Source organism: Canis lupus, chromosome 19 (genome assembly GCF_048164855.1).
Source record: "Canis lupus baileyi chromosome 19, mCanLup2.hap1, whole genome shotgun sequence".
Classification (NCBI taxonomy): domain Eukaryota; kingdom Metazoa; phylum Chordata; class Mammalia; order Carnivora; family Canidae; genus Canis; species Canis lupus.
In genome coordinates, this window is record NC_132856.1 from 38,554,850 (window position 1) to 38,574,661 (window position 19,812).

At 42.9% G+C, this 19,812-nt stretch overlaps 2 protein-coding genes and 1 long non-coding RNA gene across 18 annotated transcripts in view; 2 read left to right on the plus strand and 1 right to left on the minus strand.

Annotated features, from left to right (window-relative positions):
- LOC140610179 (uncharacterized) overlaps window positions 1–532 on the minus strand; it is a 36,661-nt gene extending 36,129 nt beyond the window's left edge. The window contains exon 1 of the long non-coding RNA XR_012011946.1: window positions 378–532. This is a non-coding gene — a long non-coding RNA (uncharacterized lncRNA). The remainder of the gene's footprint in view (window positions 1–377) is intronic.
- The window catches only part of SFMBT1 (Scm like with four mbt domains 1), a 126,482-nt gene extending 110,516 nt beyond the window's left edge, over window positions 1–15,966 (plus strand). For 13 of the 16 annotated variants that reach the window (XM_072785906.1, XM_072785913.1, XM_072785904.1 and 10 more), the window contains 7 exons: window positions 1,959–2,098; window positions 2,840–2,949; window positions 3,665–3,840; window positions 7,432–7,610; window positions 7,762–8,007; window positions 8,912–9,040; window positions 9,920–10,590. In XM_072785906.1, coding sequence (XP_072642007.1) covers window positions 1,959–2,098; window positions 2,840–2,949; window positions 3,665–3,840; window positions 7,432–7,610; window positions 7,762–8,007; window positions 8,912–9,040; window positions 9,920–10,060 — 1,121 coding nt within the window. In that variant the 3' untranslated portion in view covers window positions 10,061–10,590. Of the gene's footprint in view, window positions 1–1,958; window positions 2,099–2,839; window positions 2,950–3,664; window positions 3,841–7,431; window positions 7,611–7,761; window positions 8,008–8,911; window positions 9,041–9,919; window positions 10,591–11,536; window positions 11,634–15,303 lie in introns of those variants that run through there. The other 3 variants (XR_012011943.1, XM_072785916.1, XM_072785915.1) reach the window with 3 other exon arrangements.
- Window positions 15,967–17,455: 1,489 nt separating this feature from the next.
- Window positions 17,456–19,812, plus strand: part of STIMATE (STIM activating enhancer) — a 50,485-nt gene continuing 48,128 nt past the window's right edge. Inside the window, exon 1 of the mRNA XM_072785931.1 lies at window positions 17,456–17,630. Coding sequence (XP_072642032.1) covers window positions 17,471–17,630 — 160 coding nt within the window. The 5' untranslated portion in view covers window positions 17,456–17,470. The remainder of the gene's footprint in view (window positions 17,631–19,812) is intronic.

Genomic DNA, 19,812 nt, shown 5'->3' on the forward strand with positions numbered 1-19,812 from the left:
TTTTGTTTTGTCATAGTTCTGGTTACCTTGGAAAGAGTCTGAGAGTGCACTTGCATACAGGAATTTCACTGGGAAGTGCTTTTTGGGAACAGCTGCAGGGGGCGGGGGTGGCAGTAAAGGAAGCAGGATTGGGCAGAGCGAGAAGTTGAGTTGCAGTGCTCTTTGTGACAGAAATTTCTTCTGGTCCACAAGAGAGTCTTTTAGCTGGTGTGGCTACTCAGAATCATCCCTAATGGAGGTACAGTGTGTACTCCCTCTTTGGTCAGTTATTGGAAGTAGGCTGTTGCTCCCTGCCTACTCACAAAGGGTGGGATCATGGGCAAGGTGTCTCTCTTTTAGTGAGAGGGTAGGCTGAGGCTAACTCCAGGATAACTTACAGTTGAGAGCCTTAAACTGCCAATTCTGCCAGTAGGAGGGAGCATACTGGACCTTAATCCTGAAGAGGGGGATCTGGGTGGCAGAGTTCAAATGGAGAAGTGGTCACAGACATGCTGTCCTCCCTCTGTGCTGAGACTGTATTCTTAGTTCCAGACTGAACATTCTGTGCTTCAGAATCCTATCAGCAGTGGGCAGTGCACACATTTCTTTTCCTAAAACAGTGTCCATCAGTAGGATTTCTCTCTGCTTTATATGGAAAGGAAGATGCTTTAGTGTCTTTGAATTTCATATATTTATGAGTGGAATTGCTAACTATAATGAAGGAATAAAAAACCATTACATTGAAGTATAGCTTTCACACAGAAAAATAGTTGAAGAGAGGGGTCTCTGTGCCCACTTTTACCCCATGGTACTTAACTTAGAGATGTATTCATAGCATACTTTCAGCCTTCTGAGGAATCCCAGACACAGGAGGGTGCCTACTTCATAGAGCACTATCAGCATGTTAGTTTGGTGGTTTCTAAGGGGATAAACTGTAGTTCTGGAAAATATTTACCCTCACTGCCTAGAAACATTCCAGAATAGATTATTGAATAATTGACCATCAAGAATCATCTTGGGTTCTCATGGGATGCCTGGGCACTCAGTCAATTAAACATCGACTCTTGATTTCAGCTCAGGTCATGATATCAGGGTTTTGAGATCAAGCCCCATGTGGGGCTCCACATTGAGTGGGGAAGCTGCTTAAGATTCTCTTTCCCTCTTCCTCTGCCCTGCCCTGACTCGTGTATACGTGCAAACTCTGTCTTTCTTTTTTTTTTTTTTTAAGATTTTATTTATTTATTTATTCATGAAAGACTGAGAGACAGAGAGAGAGAGAGAGGCAGAGACATAGGCAGAGGGAGAAGCAGGCTCCATGCACCGGGAGCCCGACGTGGGATTTGATCCCGGGTCTCCAGGATCGCGCCCTGGTCCAAAGGCAGGCGCTAAACCGCTGCGCCACCCAGGGATCCCCAAACTCTGTCTTTCTAAAAAATAAATCATCATGGGTTTTTTTTTAATTCATTTTTTAATAGTTGTTTTAGATTTTATTTATTTGAGAGAGTGTGTACGTGCATGTGCTACCTGGGGGAGGGGCAGAGGGAATCTCAAGCATACTCTGTGCAGAGTGCAGAGCAACCCCCAGATCATGAGCCAAAATCATGAGCTGCATGCTCAACCAACTGAGCCACCCAAGGTACCCCATCCTCATGAGTTCTTAAAGTCAATCCTTAACTTCCTTTATTGATATAAGTGTGGAACTCTGAAACAGCATCACATTAACCCCGAAGTCAATCTACATGTAATTCAGGCTGTTGTTTGATTTGAGTGATGATCTCTGTAATAGAATTGTTATAAGTCTAAGGTATTTCACGGGCACTCTCAGGCAGTGTATTAAGCTTCAAATATGTAATTTATAACTTTATATAATGGTGGATATGCTTGCCACACATACCCCCACCCCCTGCCCTGGTAATCCACTTTGGAAATACAGAATGGAAAATGACTGTTCTGAATATTTGTTTCTCTTCATTTCCCAGTTATGATTAATGGAAAATATTGCTGTCCAAAGATATACTTCAACCACCGTTGCTTCTCAGGGCCATATCTTAACAAAGGAAGAATCGCTGAGCTGCCTCAGTGTGTAGGACCTGGGAACTGTGTTCTGGTCCTCAGAGAGGTAAGGTTGTTGCCTAGGGCAAAAGAACTTGGAAATTTCACAGCAGTCTCATAGACTCATTCATACAAGGATCTACATGTCATATGTTTGATAATGCTAAGTTTTATCAGAAATCAGTCACTTTTCTCATATATTGTTCTGAGAACCACACACGTCATTATGTGTGCTCCTTAGGAAACATTCACCTAAGTAGTACTTCATATAGCATGTTCACCTCTGCCAGTGTAGAAAGGGCTTTTGTCAGAGGTTTCCTGAACGCGGTGCTAGGATGAATGGGAGCGTAGTCTAGGAGTCAGAGGCTGTGTGGCACTCACAGGGGCCATGATAAAGCTACAGGTCAGCTGGACTTGCCCAGCTGCTCAGCCAGGCTGCCATGCACTGGGCATACCAGATACAAGGACTGTTGGGGCTTTCACTCCATAGGGTGGCAAGGCAGGGTCTGGGGAGGCCGAGCTTCTGCGTCTACCATGACTGGCAATGGATTCAGAAGCTTATACACCAGAGTAATTTTTAAGTCATTTCTTCCTGACCATAATGTTTTGAATGTCTAAGAGGGTCTGATTATTGTCTTATTTGCAACTTCGGTCAGTGGTCATATCTTGAATATTATTATTTTGTTAGTATTTGTTAATGAATATGACTAGAATTAATCTCCTAAATGACATTCTGCAAGATAACAAATTCTGATGGTCTGCTCTTCTCATTCCCAATTCCTATTTTTGCTTTAAAAATGGGATGCAGGTCCTCACTTTACTTATCAATGCAGCCTATAAACCCAGTCGTGTCCTTCGAGAGTTGCAGCTGGACAAAGACTCCGTATGGCATGGATGTGGGGAGGTCCTAAAAGCCAAGTGAGTAGCCTCCTCTGCCCTTTATTCTTCCCTGTGTTTAACAGGCCACAGAGCCCATTCTGCCACACATCATGTTAGAATATTATATCCCCTCGGCCTGTTCTTCTTCAGCTATTGTGGTGAAGGACTAGATTAATTTTCTTTTGTAAGTTTCCATCCTGTCTTGAGCCAATACTATTATAAAATATGGTAAAAATGAGTTACAAGAAATTTGAAACTTATAAGACATAAAATGCAAGAATATTTTTTTTGTTTTTAGATTTTAAGATCCATAAAATTACCTTTGCAAATTACTGTGTAAGTTTATAAACATTTACTCTTATATTCTGACCCTGTCAGCATGACCATTGACAGGTTAACATGACCCATGACCATACTCTGAGGATCACTGCCCATGGATAAAGGAAAGCCTTAGTGCAAGTCACTTTTCTTTCAGTAGTTAGTGTAGGAGTTCCTATTTGAAAACCTTAAACTGAGAAACCAGAAAGCAAGAGGCTTACTTGCTAATATAAAAAACTCAACGTTTATCTGTCATAGCTTAAGAGATAAATTTAAGTACAATATGCATAAACTCATTATTTTTAGAATTCTTAAACTATAAACGACATAGACTGATCTGAGAAGCAAAGATATTTTTCAGGTCTGTGAATGCACTTGATTTTCTCTGGGTAATCACTAGCCCAGTAAACTTGGTCTCTGGCGTCTTCCACGGCAGATACAAAGGAAAGAGTTACCGGGCTACTGTTGAGGTAGTGAAGACAGCAGATCGGGTGACTGAGTTCTGCCGGCAAACCTGCATCAAGCTGGAGTGCTGTCCGAATCTCTTCGGCCCACGGATGGTTCTGGACAAATGTTCTGAGAACTGCTCTGTGCTTACAAAGACCAAATATAGTGAGTCAGCTTTTTCAAATTTGTTAACTATGACAGCTGACCATACTTTATATCTTGGAAAGTTTTTATTTTGCAGATACTCACCTATAACAGAGGTATACAGACTGTTTCTGTAAGGACCAGATAATGAATATTTTAGGCTGTTAGACATAGGATCTTTGCTGCATATTCTACTCTGTTTTATTTTCTGTCTTTTATTTTCACTTTCTTTAAAGAACACTTTTAAAGATTAAAAGCCATTTTAGCTTGAGGGCCATACCATATTTGGCCCACAGACTCATGTGCTAATAATTTGCACATATAGAATGTATACAAATTACCTGTTGCATATGATAAGGATATGTGATTCTTTCATACAGGCTGCAAGTATTTATTATGTGTCCACTGTGTGCCACCACTGTTCTATCATTGAGATGCTACAGTAAAGAAAAATAAATTCCTGTACTCATGGAGTTTACATTTTAATGTGGAAACAGTTAATACATAAGTGAACACATAGGGACAGGTACTATGGATAAATACAAAGCAAGATAAGCAAAGTAGGGGAGTGGGGAGTAAGGAAGGCTAGGAGGTGGGGTAGTTCAGAGGTAGTTAGGGAAGTCTTCCTGCCTGCTCCTGAAGGAAGCAAGAGAGCCAGCCAGAGAGAACCAAGGTGAGAGTGTTCTGGGCAGGGGGCAGCAAGAGTACAGGCAGGAGCAGAAGCTTGCTTTGTGTCTGGAAGGAGCAGCAAAGAAGCCTTGGTGGTTGGGAGGCATCAACAGTAGGAGAGAGGGTAGTTGTGGGCCTCACAGACTGTCACAGCAACACCTGTTCCCTCATTGCTTATCTTCTCCCATGTGAGTGCGCGTGCGTGTGCGCACACACACACACACACACAGTCATACAAGATGAAATTTCCAATTCGGAATCCTTGTCCAGGCATTGTTGCCCACAGACAAAATTCTGATCCTACTTCCTTAAATTTTACAAGCCCTGATGTCATTTGGGAGAATTAATACAGAGGAAGATTTTACCTTGTTAAATTTGAAGATTTCTTTTAGGGATCTCTAATCCTGTGCCTCTTAAACTTTATCATGCATGCAGATCAGCTGAGGATCTTGTTAAAATGAAAGTTCTGATTCATCAGGTCTGTGGGTATCTGGGGTCTAAATGCATCTGCTTTTCCAACAAATTCCTAGACACTGTTGATGCTACTGATCTGAGGTCATTTAGCATGATCAGCTTGCTAATCAGTGTTTGAATCGCAAAATCATATAGGAGTCTAACAACCTTGTAGTTTCTATTTATATTTGTTGGGTTGTAAACTCCTTAAGGCAGGGATTGGTGTTAGCTTATTATAGTGTCAGATTCAGTACTTAGTTTAGCAAATTGCAAGTATTAGTAGCTAAGTGAAATATACTCTAAATACGTGTATATCACTTTTGAGCCTGTGGAGGATATGCAGATTTTATTAGCTTTTTGACTACATTTATTTTTCACAATGATATAAGCCTAGACTTTAGGAGAGTGTGTTTACAATTTTTCTCAGTAATTTGAGTGATATCAAATGGATTTATATCCTGTAGAATTCATTTTTTTTGCCAAAAAGTTATATTTCATTTTCATCTTAATATATAACTAGTATATATATTTAGAGGCTAGAATGTATATGGTTCCTTTTTGGAATTGTGTTTATATTCTCAAATTTATATGAAAATGCACAGGATCTAGAATAGCCAAAACAATCCTGAGAAAGAAGAATAAAGTTGGAGAACTTACTCTCTGACTTTGAGTTTTACAATAAAGATAGCGTAATCAGTAGTGGGGTGATTGAAATAGTCACACAGAGTGATGGGACAGAACAGAGGGGCCAGAAATAGACCAAAGTTTATATGGTTAAGTGATTTTTAGCAAAGATAAAAAACTTAACAGGAAAAGGAAGTTCTTTCAATAAATGTTACTGGTATAATTAGATTTCTAAATCAAAAAACTCCTTGGCTCCTACCCCACTATATATGAAAATTAATTCAAGGTGCATCAGAGGCCTAAGGTAAAAGCTAAAACTTTAAAGCTCCTCGAAAACAAGAAGGATATCCTCAAGATCTCTAGGAGGTCACAGAATACACTAACATAAAGAGGAAAAAAAAACAAAATTAAAAACTTCTCAGAAAGTTCCCTCCCCTCCCCTGAATAAATAAAATCTTTTTTTTTTTTTAAATAAAGACTTTATTTACTCACGAGAGACACAGAGAGAGAGACAGAGACATAAGCAGAGGGAGAAACAGGCTTCTCTCAGGGAGTCCAATGTGGGACTCAATCCTGGAACCCCCGGATCACGCCCTAGGCCAAAGGCAGACTCCCAACCGCTGAGCCACCCAGGCGTCCCAGAATTTCTCTCCGGGATATAGTAAACACTCCCACAGCTCAGTAATAAGAGAAATTTGGAAGCTAGAGAAAGCTGGTAGTTATACAACATTGTGAATATGCTAAAAATCACTGAATTGTACATTTGAAAATGGTTAATTGTATATTATGTGATTTTTTTTTACCTCAATTTTTAAAAAATTAAAAAGGAAAAAAAAATGTTCTGATAGATAATGGTGATTGTTGCAAACATACTGAATATCCTAAAAAAAAATCACTGGATATGTACACTTTAAAATGATGAATTTTATTTTGTGAATTATATCTCAATAAATAATTAAAGAAGGAGAAAGAGAAAACCATTTTTAAAATAAACAAAGAGTAGATGCTGCATAAAAAAGATACATACATGTCCGATAAGCACATGAAAATATGTTCAGTATCGTTAGTCATCAGGGAAATGCAAATCTAAACTATAATGAGAAATTACTAGACATTCACTAAATTAGCTAAAATGAAAAAGATGGACAGTCCCACAAATTGGCAGCTAGCTCTCTTATACATTACCGTTGGGAGGAGCATCAAAACTATGTAACCCTTTTAGAAAACTGTTTGGAAGTTTCTTTAAAAGTTAATCCTCCATCTACCATATGACCCAGCAATTCCATCACTAAGTGTTTATCCAAGGAAAATGAAAATATGCCCACTAAAAGCCTTGGGCAAAAATGTTCATTGACAGATAGTAACAGCCAAAACCTGGAAATGGCCCAGGTGCCTGTCAACAGGAGAGTAGTTAAAATAGTATATTCTATACAAGGAAATGCTATTCATCAGTAAAAGAGAATGACGTATTGATACACACAGCAGAGGGGAAACTCAAAAACATTATGCTGAATGAAAGAAACCTTGTCCAAAGAGTATCTACTGAATGTTGCAAAGATGAGGCAAAACTGACCTATATTGATGGAAATTAGAATCCAGTTGTGGTTGCCTCTGGTGAGGGGGACTGACGGGGAAGGGAGACGTTCTATATCTCAATAGAGGGAAGGTTATTCAAGTTTATGCATTTGTCAGTACTAAGTATACTGCACATTTGAGAGCTGGACAGTTAAGATTGTTTCATGGTTATATAATTTAAACCTTAATCAAACACAGTGTACCTGTTTTCTCCTGTGCTAGTAGGATCTCTTGTGTGAGGTGTACAGAAACCATGAAGCTACTTCATTGTTCTTTGTCATTCCCATTTAGCACACTATTACGGAAAGAAGAAAAATAAAAGAATTGGGAGGCCACCTGGTGGGCATAGCAACTTAGCATGTGCCCTGAAAAAAGCCAGTAAGAGGAGGAAGAGGCGGAAAAATGTTTTTGTCCATAAGAAGAAACGCTCCTCTGCATCTGTTGATAACACCCCAGCAGGCTCGCCCCAGGTACGAGATTTGTGATGGACCCATCCTGTCTAGAAGCTGAGAGATCACTGCCATACACTACAGACACAGATCCCTGCCCAATGAAGGTGGTTTTGTGGCACAGAGCTGGTTTGTTAGAAATATCAGTGAGACTTTTCTCTGTTTGCTCTAGGGAAGTGGAGGTGAAGATGAGGAGGACCCAGATGAAGGAGATGACGATTCCCTCAGTGAGGGCAGTACATCTGAGCAACAGGACGAGCTACAGGAAGAGTCAGAAATGTCAGAGAAGAAGTCATGCTCTTCCTCACCTACCCAAAGTGAGATCTCTGCATCACTGCCTCCAGACAGACAACGGAGAAAAAGAGAGCTTCGCACTTTCTCATTTTCTGATGATGAGAATAAACCTCCTTCACCAAAGGTACCCATTTAAAAAATATGATGCCTTTTATTTCTGTCTCTAGAGTTTTCTAAAATCTGATTGTTAATGATGTCAGCATTCCATTTTTTTTTTTTTTTTAAGATTTTATTTATGTGAGAGAGGATGAGTGAGAGAGCATGAGCTGGGTGGGGGATAGAGGGAGAAGCAGAGTCCCCTCTGAAGAGGGAGCCTGATGCGGGGCTAGATCTCAGGACCCTGGGATTGTAACCTGAAGTGAAGGCAGACGCTCAGCCAACTGAGCCACCCAAATCTCCCCATTCATTTCAGTACAGGCTTCAGTTGAATTTCTCAGGTCTCTTTTTAAAGAATTCCAAATTCAGTTGCAAGGATTATTTGGAGATCAACTATTTTGTTCTATTTTTTAATGTATTTATATTTAATACATACATATTATATACATATATGCGTATTATAGAACATACACATTACAAGAGTGGCAGTTAAGTCACTGTTTTAAAACTGGGTTGCATTTTACATGTATTGCCATAACTGAAGCAGTAAATTATTTCTCCTGATGATTTAATTAAGCATTCTTCCTTCCAAAGTAGCATCCTGTTCATTGGAGCACCTTACCAGAGAGTGAGTCAAAATAGACCAGGGAACAAATGGGGAGGTTAAAAACCATTTTCCTCTGTTAAATTGTCCACATTATTTGTGCTGAAAGTTTGAGATACATTCTTCCCCCATTGATATTTCTTATTATAAAAGCCAATCATTTCCTGAGTACCTAGCGTTTATGGACCTTGGCCATCTCTGTTGGGAGAAATCATGCCCTAAAGCCACTTAAAGCCTGCCTCAAAGGATTATGAATTTATATAGAGAGACTTTTTAAGAATAAACTAGCTCTGACACCATTTGGTTTGCTTTGTTGTGGGCAATGAAGGAAATAAGAATTGAAGTTGCTGAGAGGCTTCACCTGGACAGTAACCCCTTGAAGTGGAGTGTGGCAGATGTTGTCCGGTTCATCAGATCCACTGACTGTGCGCCTTTAGCGAGAATATTTCTAGACCAGGTAATTATAGAGACCTTTGATTTTTAGTAATTTGTCTCTTTAGCAAAGGACTGTGGATGTAATAGCAATTTATTTACAAGTCTGAAGAAAAATATTTCTATCCAAAAGAAAAGAAATGTAGTTCTAGAACATTTTAGGAATCGAAATAAAAGGATTGTAAAAGATTGTGATTCCCGACTTCCCTCACAATTGAAGCAGATGATCATTGTGTTGCCATTTTCTTTAAGACTTTGTTTTCATCCCCCAGATATTTAAATGGCTTAAAATTAAACATGCCATGCTTAATTGTGCTCTTCTTTTCCAAAATAATGATTTGCTTGCTTTTAAAAGTAATTAACATCTGTAATGTGTTAGGTTCTAAACTGATTGGTGATCAGTTTTAAGGCAAGTTTTCTGAAACAGTCTGTGACCTTAAACAAATATTAAAATAAAATTTTTTTGATGATTGGGGGATTCCAAGCTGAACATCTTTGAAGAGCTCATTAGGCTTTTATGAATGTTACAGAGTAGGAAATTGTGAAGTTTATAGTTAATATTATCTTTCAGATTTAGAAAGCATTCTCTAAGAGATGTTTCTTTTGGCACATTTGATTGCCAATTACAAAGCTGGTTCGTTTACTGCATTTTTGCATAGCAGAAACTGTAGAATGGATTTTTAATCCTCAGTAAAAGTTTATCATTAACCTAAAGATTCATTAATGTGGAGGACTGCATGGGGCACTTAGAAGAATCTATGTGATACTTGTGTAAAGGGGAAAAGTAAGTCAGGGAAAGCACAGGGACTCTGATTTTGACACAAGCCAAAGGGAACAGGGGTCTCTTGATTGACCAGCCATCCATGGGCACATCATAGATAATGTGTATTTTATGCTTTAACAGGAAATTGACGGGCAGGCCCTGTTGCTCCTTACCCTTCCCACTGTTCAAGAGTGCATGGACTTAAAATTGGGCCCTGCCATCAAACTCTGCCACCACATAGAGAGAATCAAGTTTGCTTTCTATGAGCAGTTTGCCAACTGAGAAGGACAACCAAAGTGAGCTGTGTCTTTGAAGCACAAATGCAGCAAATCCTTCTCCCCGCTCTACCAGTGGAGCTGAAACAGCCCTGGGGCTCTGGGCCCAACAGAGGTCGGCTTGCTCTCTTTGCACTTTCAGGGAAGGAGGACCCACACTGAGGAAGCAAAAACTACACAGAAGTGGCTCTTCTGCCAGTGGAAATGTGGGCATCTCTTGGTCAGCAGATTGCAGTTAAAAAAAAAATAAAGGTTGTGAAGAAAAGACTCCTGTAAGAAGAATAAGCATTTCTAGTGGTGTGGCCTGAAAACGAAGAATAATCTAGGCTGCTGGAAAGCACCCTTATGGTTGTTTCCTTTCTGTTCTGTTCCTTCCCATTGTAGATTGAACTTTGTTCTCTACTTTCTCTTTCTTGGAAAGAGAGGACATAGCTTTAAGTCAGCACTGATTTGGGACTGTGCCTAAGGCATATCAGTGCTTCATTGTCATTGTGTTTTTAAGCTTTTTTAAATTAAAACAGTTCATTTTGGGGATGATTACGTGGCTCTAGGGTTTTGAATGTACAGTCACACTTTGATCCATTTTAAAATCTATTCTTAGGAGTTCCTTTGTTTACTACCTCTGTTGATGATTGAGCTTACAGCCATGTATAAGATTTTTTTGTATGATGCCATTTTTAAGCTACATGAACACTAAAACTATGACAGAAGCTGGAGGGAAGAAAACACTGTTTGCTTTCTTAAAAATACCATGTAAGCACTTATACCAGTTCCTGGCCTGACATGAAAACCCTGCTGTTATTGTTTCCCATCTGGACCCAGTTTGGGCTCCCTGTTTTAGGTGGTCTCTCAAAAGATTGTGGGGTTTTTTTTGTTTAGTTGCTTTCTCCCCATCAGTCCTCAGAGGGACTTCAGTGGCTCTTATTTTATGTTTACTTTCCTCTACATTTGTCTGTTTCATTTCTAGAGTCCTCACTTTGGGTAAGACTCAGTAGGTGTTCCTTGGACCCATAGGAAAACCGATTTAACTTTCTTTCTCGATGTCTCCAGGCAGAGAAGGTAGAAGCACAATAGAACGTTTCTGGGGGTGATGCAGAGCATGGAGTTTCTGTAACATTGTGTCCTCAGAGGCTGCATAAAGATTGAGAGGTGGTTAAGGATTCTGGAAATCTCTTTGCCTAGTCACATTTACTCATCTTCTTGGTTAAATCTTTAAATTGAAAGTAATCTGCAGGCTGAGGATTCCCGCTCAACAGTGCAACAACTTGGTTTTCTTATAGGTGTTTCTTTTGGCCCAGCTCAAGTTGACATGAAACTACAGGTGAATTTTCACTTAGGATTGCACGGCTAGGTACTATAGGAAATAAATAGCATCTGCTGTGCTGTTCCAGCCAGGAGGAAAGAGGAAAGACATGCATATAGATTGCTTCCTTTAAATGGTTTGCATTGCTGAGTGTTTTTTTTTTTTTTTTAATCATCCTAGTTACCTGCAAATTTTAACCTAATCACTCATCTTCAAGATTTGAAAATGTTTTAAAACTACAAACCTGGTGAATTCTAAACAGCTATAGAAATATAAGGTAATATTATTACAAATTTAAACTGATTGTTGATTTTTTCACTTTTCTTCCTCTCCTCCACTCCAACAGTTTATGGACATTGGCAGACATTCTGTAGTCTGCACCTTCTCTTCGTTAGATCATTTACAACTCAAGCCCTCCAACCAAACCACATATGAGAAAGCCTCAGTTCTTTGCCCAGGTTACCACCAGATAGACCTGGAAAGAAGCTTCATTTAAGTTAAAGTTAATATGTTTGAATTTACTCAGAGATCCAGTTTTTTAAAATGTAAATAATTCTATGCCTATGCCTATGCTTGGGAACAATTAGTGTTATGTACATGGACTTGGGCAGGGGGCGTATCTTTTACATAATTAAAGTTCCTGAGAACTCAGCAGTTAAGGCACTAAGGCAAAGAGAGTTCCTTCAAGAAGATCAAGGGGAAAAAAAACATCTAGACTTAATTAACGTTTTATTTAAGGAAATGAGATTTACTTCCTATGAGAGGAAATTGACCAATTGAATACCTTATATTGTCTCTCTTTTACCTTCTCCAAAATCATAGGTAAAGGGGGCGCCTGGAAAGGTGAAACTCACAGCCCTGAGTAGTCTTGACTCTGGATATAGTCAGGGCTCAGCTGGCTTCTCTGTCTATATGGTGATTGTTCAAGCTTAGCTTTCTCCTAGAGAGTAGCTGACTCTAAGTTGGGTTCCCTTAATATTTCTTGCATTTTCATGGTAAGATACAGTTTTTCAGGCAACTTTAAAAAATTATATACCCCTACCCTCACTCCCAGTATTAAATAAGAGAAGGTAATTGTTTGAGAATTTGGCACAAGGCAGCCTTTTTTTTTTTTTTTTTTTTTTTAAGTATAAAATTTAGACTCCATTTCCCTCATAAAGCCACTGGGCCCTGACTGGACAACAGTGACAGTCTGATTCCTCTGATTCTAAAACAGATTTTAAACCTGATAGTAACTCACCATGTTGGGGTAAAATGTATATTACACATGGTTACATGAACTTTGTTTTTTAAAGGTTGATACCCTCTTTAGTTTATGAGAGGTACATTGTAAGGGGCTGCATTTATCTGAATTTCACCTTCAGCTGGTCCCACAGCTGCCCGAGGTCAGAAAGTTTCCCATGATCCATTTTTTGATTCTGAATTGACAAACTTGGAAGCAGGTGAATGAACTGTATCAGCCTCCTGGACCTTGAAGTTGACCGACCACTAATAGCCTATGTTAGTACGTTAGGGAAACCTTTTAATTGTACATGAAGATTTGCTGTTACATTTTGACTGTATTTTGGGGGCTTCTGGAAACCATGCTATTTTCCTTGTAAACTGCCCTTGTCTTCCTCAGTGGAAGGAGAGTTGAGGTGTCTATGTAGGGGATGTGTTACTGGGACTTTATCTATCTGCCTCTCTTTAGCAGTGTAGGTGGCTCCCAGCATCTGTGTTGTGGGTACATGAGGTCAGGGAAGGATACTTAGCAGCCTCTGGAAGAGATGGACTTCTTGGCAAATATTTATTGAATTATGATAGAGGCAGACATGGAAAACCAGTTCAGAGCTTGGCCTTTAGATGCCTCTTATCCTGGAAATAAAATTATTTTCACTGTGAGAGAGAGGGCCTTGGACCAAAGCTTCCTGAGGACTTGAATATATTTTTTCTCACTCTCTTTTATTAATCCTGTCACTAATGCAGTACCTGAATACAGATTAAAAGCTTTAGGAGGCCTTCAATAGGCAGGACTCAGAACCATTCCCCCTCTCGCAAGCCAAAAAGTATTTCTGGGGGACAGAATATCAGGAAATTGTTAACAGTAGGTAAGCATTATCTAGATGGGAATTTTGGGAAAGCTCACAGACACATTTACTTGGCACCTATGACCAAAGACTTATATTGAAGACCCCATTCACTGGTTTGATTGACCTCAGAAGCTCTGAGAAAGATGTTAGGAGCTCAGTATCAACAGTGGAAACAGGTATTGGGTTTGAGCAATGGTCCTCTATACTAGGGATGATTTGTGTGTGTGTGTGTTTGTGTGTGTGTGTAAACTCAAAAATGTTCTGTGTTATCATTTGGCCTAAGGAAGATAAAGGAAAAGACGTCACTAACAAGTATAAATCTTGGTGGGAACAAGGGGACCCCCTTTTAAAATTTGAATGTCTCTGGTCCTGGGTCCACTATAAATAACCATATGTCATGGTCATGGTTGTGGTGCTGTCTCACACAGAAACTCTGTAGAGCAAAGTCTCCTGCAAAGCCAAAAAGAAATCAGTCCCTTTCATGCAACTGTAATTCTTCCATGACTTGATTCACTTTATAATGTTCTGTTTGTGAATTATGATGGTTCTCACTCCTTGTGTGAGAATGTATGAACTTTGGAAATTTGAATCTATCCAAGTAAGCCACCTGTGGATTTGGAGTTTTTGCAGAAGAGTTCTAAACTCAAAGCCCAGTCCACAGATCTGGTTCTAAGCCTTCTTACTTGGGGTTTCCTCTGTACTTGTTCCAGACCACATAGGTAATAGCCTCGTTTCTGAGGGCAGCCTTCAGGGTGAAGGTGGAGAAGGTGGTGGGCAGTAAATGCACAGATTTTCTTGCTTCTGGTGTTTCAGAACTCTTAGATTTTTCACAAGAACCAGCAAAACCAGGAGAGGGGGAATGGAGAAATAGGCCTAAAACTTCTTCCCCTTATATCTTTTCTGACTTACCATACTATTTCGGTCTGTCCTGGTGCTATGGCCTATCACAAAGGACTGTTTTAAAAGAGAAACAATCTACAGCCTTGGTGGACAAGTCCTCAACACCAGCAGTCAAGTGTGAACCCTGAGTCATAGGAAGCAAGAGTCTCTATTTGGGGGGACAAAGGATGACACTGCCTAGTGAGATGATGCCACTATTGCTGATGGGGGTGCCTGTTCTCAGGATGTGTGGAAACTCAGTCATGACAGGTTTCTACATGATTTAGTCAACCTAACTGCATTCCTCGCTTGGCAGAATGGAGGTTAGCAAATAGTGCTGGAAGGATGAGGATTTACCTTTGGGGTAAATCAAATCACGCAGCAGATGACTCAAGGACCCCCATACAAAGTTCAGACAAAGTTAAAACTGGACAGTTCCTTATCTCCTTTTGTAAGAAGGCTCTACGGAATTGTAGTTTGAATGCTTCTTTTGAGATTTTAAGTGCTCATTTCTTCTTCCTTTCTTCCCTTTTTTGGTTGAATATTCTCTAAAGACAATCAGAGGCCTGCCAGGGTGGGACTTCTGGCTGGTTCCAGCACTGTCCTTAGGCCTTTTTCTAATACTAACTTATTGGAACTGATGCACTTTGTTTATGCTTTTTTTTTTTTTTTTTAAAGCTGCTTGTTTGGAATGAAACAAAATGCATATTGCATTGTATCCTTCCTGCTTGCTGTTCTTCTTTTAATTTTAAAAGTTATGCATTGAGGATAAAGTATAACTAAGGAGAAATATGCACAAGAATACCTATTAAAATAACTCCCATCAAGTTTGATGGGTATAACTTCAAGGGATTAAAAAATAATTATTTTGGATGAATATTTTGCGTGGGGTTTTTTGTAAATAAGAGTGTATAATAACTTGTGGTATATTATGACAGTTTTAAGTGGTTGTAAGAGAATTAAAACAGGTCTTAAGCTATGTTTAACTTCATTTGACAGCAAAGAAGACATCTTGGCCAGAGTAAATTCTTCAAAACTCTTTCCATTGGGGCCTCAGAATCATCTCTGAAGAGAGGAGAAAGTTCCTTTTTACTTCAAAAAAAATGAAACTTTCCAGAATTCTCCCCCCTCTCCTGCTGTCTGATCTTTACCCTTTGGATTTAGGTACTTTTGAATTGCATTTTAGGAAAGGTAGGAAGAGCAGAATATCCCCACAGCGACATTGCTCCTGGCATTGGGGAATCTGCCCTGATCTCGGAAGAATGCTTCTTGTTTGCCTACATTTGCCTTGGTACAGCAGCAACGGGCCTTAAGGATCCCTTCACATCTGGATGAGCAAAGCAGTGCTTTGCAAAAACTTCATTCTTCAGCTCTGTGTGCAACTTTCCTTAAGCTGCCTGTATCTACAAGCAATTAACAGTCTCCTTATACTCAGCCCACAATCTCTTCTGCTTTAAGTACATATCCTCTCGTTTGGTTCCCTCTGAACCCGAACTGTAACTGTTGAGCATCCCCATAAGACACCTTCTTAGACTTAAAGACAGTAATGCAATTTTCCCTTACCTATTTATTTTCTTAACCTGATTTTCTGTATTTTCCCATGGTCAATACTTGTGGAGAGTTTTAAATTTTATAAATTAAAATTCAGTTTAATTTAAAAAAGTGTTGCCATGTTCTCTGTGCCAGGCACTATGCTGGATTCATGGGTGAATTAAAAACCAGTTCCCACCCTCAAGAGGCTCATGCTCAGCTGTGAGAGAGAGAGATGTCTAATGTAGCAGTGTGAAACGTTGTAGTGGAGCAGTATACACCAGGTGATGTGGAAGCCCACTGGGGAGACGGAGGTCAGGCAGGCTCAAAGCACCAGTAGTGAGTTAGCGGTTCATTCAGTAGGGAAAGGGGAACAGTAGTATATGCAGCTAGAATGCCATTTATGACACACAGAGGTGCAAAGTGCATTGTAAGAGAAGGGCTAGAGAATTGGCTCTCAGGAGCCAATACCATTTTTGTTCTCTGGATAATCAGGCTGATATTCCTGTTAACCCATAAAGCTTTTGTATGGCATTTAGCCTTTTTGTTGGAATTCCTTGGTGGCTGTCCTTTGGGGGAAATTTCCCTAAATACGTATTTATTCCACAAATTGTAGTGCAGTGTCTACTGGAATAATACCATGCATACACTGTCATTAAGTGGATGCAGCAGGAAGGCTAGGGACTGGAGAGCACCAATAGGAGGTGTCTGGACAAGAGCCACAGGGGCTGGGAGGGCAGATGGGAGAATAGGGACTAACCCCTAGTAGAGGTAGAGAGCTGGTTCCAAGGAGTCAAAGGGTTCAGGTGGGAGTAAAAGTGCATGGTGGAGGGGGATGTTAGAGACACTGGCAGTTGCCAACAATTGGACTTTATGAAGCACGTTCAAAATGGACGAGATGGGGCTAGGTTCACGTTTTCAGTATAAACCTTGCATATTTCTAAAAGACGGCGACTGGATTAAAGCGATCATTTACATAATGTTTAGGGAAGAAAAATCGACTCGGGCCTGATTGACGAATCTAAAATGAGCTTTTGGATACAATATTCGTTCCAACAAGGAAAGTAGAAGGACGCCAAACGTCTGGATTAGAAGGAATATGCCTGTGTGCAGAGTCTTGTTTTCCTCACCGCCTCCTGCAGAATAATCTAGGCTGCTTGCTGAAAATGCGGATTATCCTGCCCTGCTTGCCTCAGAACTACTGAGTCGGAATCTGAGGGTGGACCCCAGGCGTATTTTTAATAAATCCTGCAGGACATGAAGTCTTCATCTTAGAAAGGAAAAGCATTTAGGCGTCCCGGCCCGGAGCTCAGGGTCCCGGCGCCCACCTGCTCCGCTCTACCTGTGGCCGGGTCGCACGGCCCCGCCCCCGCCCCCGCCCCCGCCCCCGCCCGGAGCCCCGCCCAGGGGCGGGGCGAGCGGGAGCGGCCGAGCCCCGCCCCCGCGCCCGGCCGAGCCAATCAGGCGCCGCGGTCTCGGACGTCGGGTTACGCGCGGCGGCGAGTGGGCCGCGGGGCGGAGGCACCGGCTCCCGGCTCCGACTCCCGGCCTCGAGCTCGGCGGCGCGGCCCCCGCAGGCAGCGAGGCCGGGCGGGCGGGTGGCCGCGGCGCCCCGCGCCCCTCCGCCGGGCCCGCCATGCAGGGCGCCGCCGGGAACGCGAGCCGCGGGCTGCCGGGCGGGCCGGCCTCCACCGTCGCGTCCGGGGCGGGCCGCTGCGAGAGCGGCGCGCTCATGCACAGTTTCGGCATCTTCCTGCAGGGGCTGCTCGGCGTCGTGGCCTTCAGCACGTTGATGCGTGAGTCCCGGACCCCGCCGCCCCACAGGCCCTGTGCGCCCCCCGGCCCCGGCCCCCGGCCCCCGGCCCCGCAGGCCCGGCCCCGCCTCGCGGAGCCTCCTGCCGGAAGAGCCGAGGCCTGGGGCCCCGGGCCGGTCGGCGGGGGCGGGGGCGGGGGCGGGGGCGGGGGGCCTCCTGGCCGCGAGCGCGGGCCGGGCGTTCCCGGACGGGTCCTGAGCCCCTCGCCCGGTTCCGGCGGCCTCCTGCCCTACAGCCCACACTCGCCGCTCCTCCGGGAGAACTGCCCGGGACTCGCCCCCTGCTACCCTGTCATCGCAGATTCAGGCCACCGCACTTTCCAGCCTGGGGCCCGGAACCCTCAGCTGGAACAATCCTTTGTGCCTCCTCACGGAGTCTCCTCCTGCCCGCCCCTTCACACTTTGAACCCGCATCCCTAAATCCCCGGTCTGACGCTGGGCTTTTTCCTGCCTCTTCACTCCGCGAAGATCGGCACCTCCCCTCGGCTTTTAAATCCCTCTACTTTGCAATACCTGGATCGTAAGGCCATGCGTCGGGTTCCCGGTACTACTTCCTCCTGCCCCGCCCCCTCCCTGCTTTCTCCCAGCTTTATTTTCTGTTTTGGTTGGAGCAGGACCCACGTGTCCTCCTTCCCCTCCTTTCTTCCTGAACTGGTCCACCTGTTCCATCTCTGTCCCAGGCTTTCCTAAATAAGTTGCACCTCAAGCCTCGCCTCCCCTGGCTGTTACCCTGCCCTTCCCACCCCATTACTTGTATTTCAAGTTTCCTTCCTTCGCATGAGACTCAGACAACCTAGTGGCTTAATGGAGAAGGCAACTCAGAGGGTTTGGGGAGACAGCAGAATCCCTGTGCTAAGCTCTTCCCCCCCACCCCCCCAGGAGCCCTTTCTTGAGAGTTTCCTGCTGGAGAAGACAGCCCCAGATGGCCTTTCTGGAAAACTGGAAGTTTCACCCTGTTGCAATGTGTGCCATGCGTCGTGGGGTTGTGTTAATTGGTGCACATCCTTCCCTTTATTACAGTGTCAGGAGGCTTCAGTTGGCTGTGGGCCTGGGAGTGCCCCTGCGATCGCATTTTGGGGGAGGAAGGGTTATAACCATCCGTACAGAGGCGTTATTAATTCCAAAATGACTGGTTCTCAGAACTTCCCCATAGTGCTCACATGGGCAGAGTGGAAAGTTTCTGCAGAAAAGTAGCTCCTTAGCATCAGGAACGGATGCTGCAGCTGTGGGCATTTGTCTTGTTGGGTGGGGCTGCTGGGGTCACAGTGTTGCCTGTTAGAACACCAGGCTTGTTTGAGTGAATTATCCCAGGCTTCGGATAACCCCGAAGAGGCTGTTCTTGGATTCCACTTTCTTCTGGTTGCCTGGCCTTGATAAATCTCACCACAAGTGTCCAACTGTATATGTATGCCACCTTTTCTTTCCTTTTTAGTCTCTACTTGCCTTACTGTTTTCCCAGCTGAACAAATGCCCACTTGTTCCCACAGTAATAATTTGTGACGACGTAGCCAAAATCAGCTGCTGACTTGGGAGCATGAACTGTACGTGTGTGTTTCCAAGACATTGTGTGTGGGTCTCCACTCCCGTCCCACTTCTGTCTCCTACAGCTGGCCTTCCTTCCTCTCTGAAGGAACCACAGTCTTACCTTGTATTTTGTTCCCTGACTTAAGATTTCCTCGCCCAGCTCTGCCTCTTTCCGTGGTTTGATTGCTGCTGGTGGCCTGGTGTATTCCTGAGGGCTTGATACTCATGGATCAGAGAGGGAGATGCGGTTTTAACGGGGCAGAGTTGCTCGCTGCCGAGAAGTGTGCCGGGTTGTCTGTGTTCAGAGTGACGGCTCTGGAGTCTTCAGGGACACACTCACTTTGCTTAATCTTCCGTGTGAGCACATGGGCAAACCCCGCTGTGGTTGGTGCTTTCTGTATGCAAAGATCAGACTACAGAGTGGCCTTTTGCTCAGTGTAAGTCTAGACATGGAGGGAGCTTGTGGATGGGCACCGGTTCCTGGGACAGTGATGAGGAGGAGTGACAGAGAGAAGGGGTGGCAACAACCGTGTCTGCCTTGCTTACCTCTTAAACTTGTCATGGGGACGAGGAGGGAATCTCTCAGGGCTGCAGTTAAGTTCTGCTGTGACTCTGCTGGGGACGAGTGAAGGGGTTGGTGG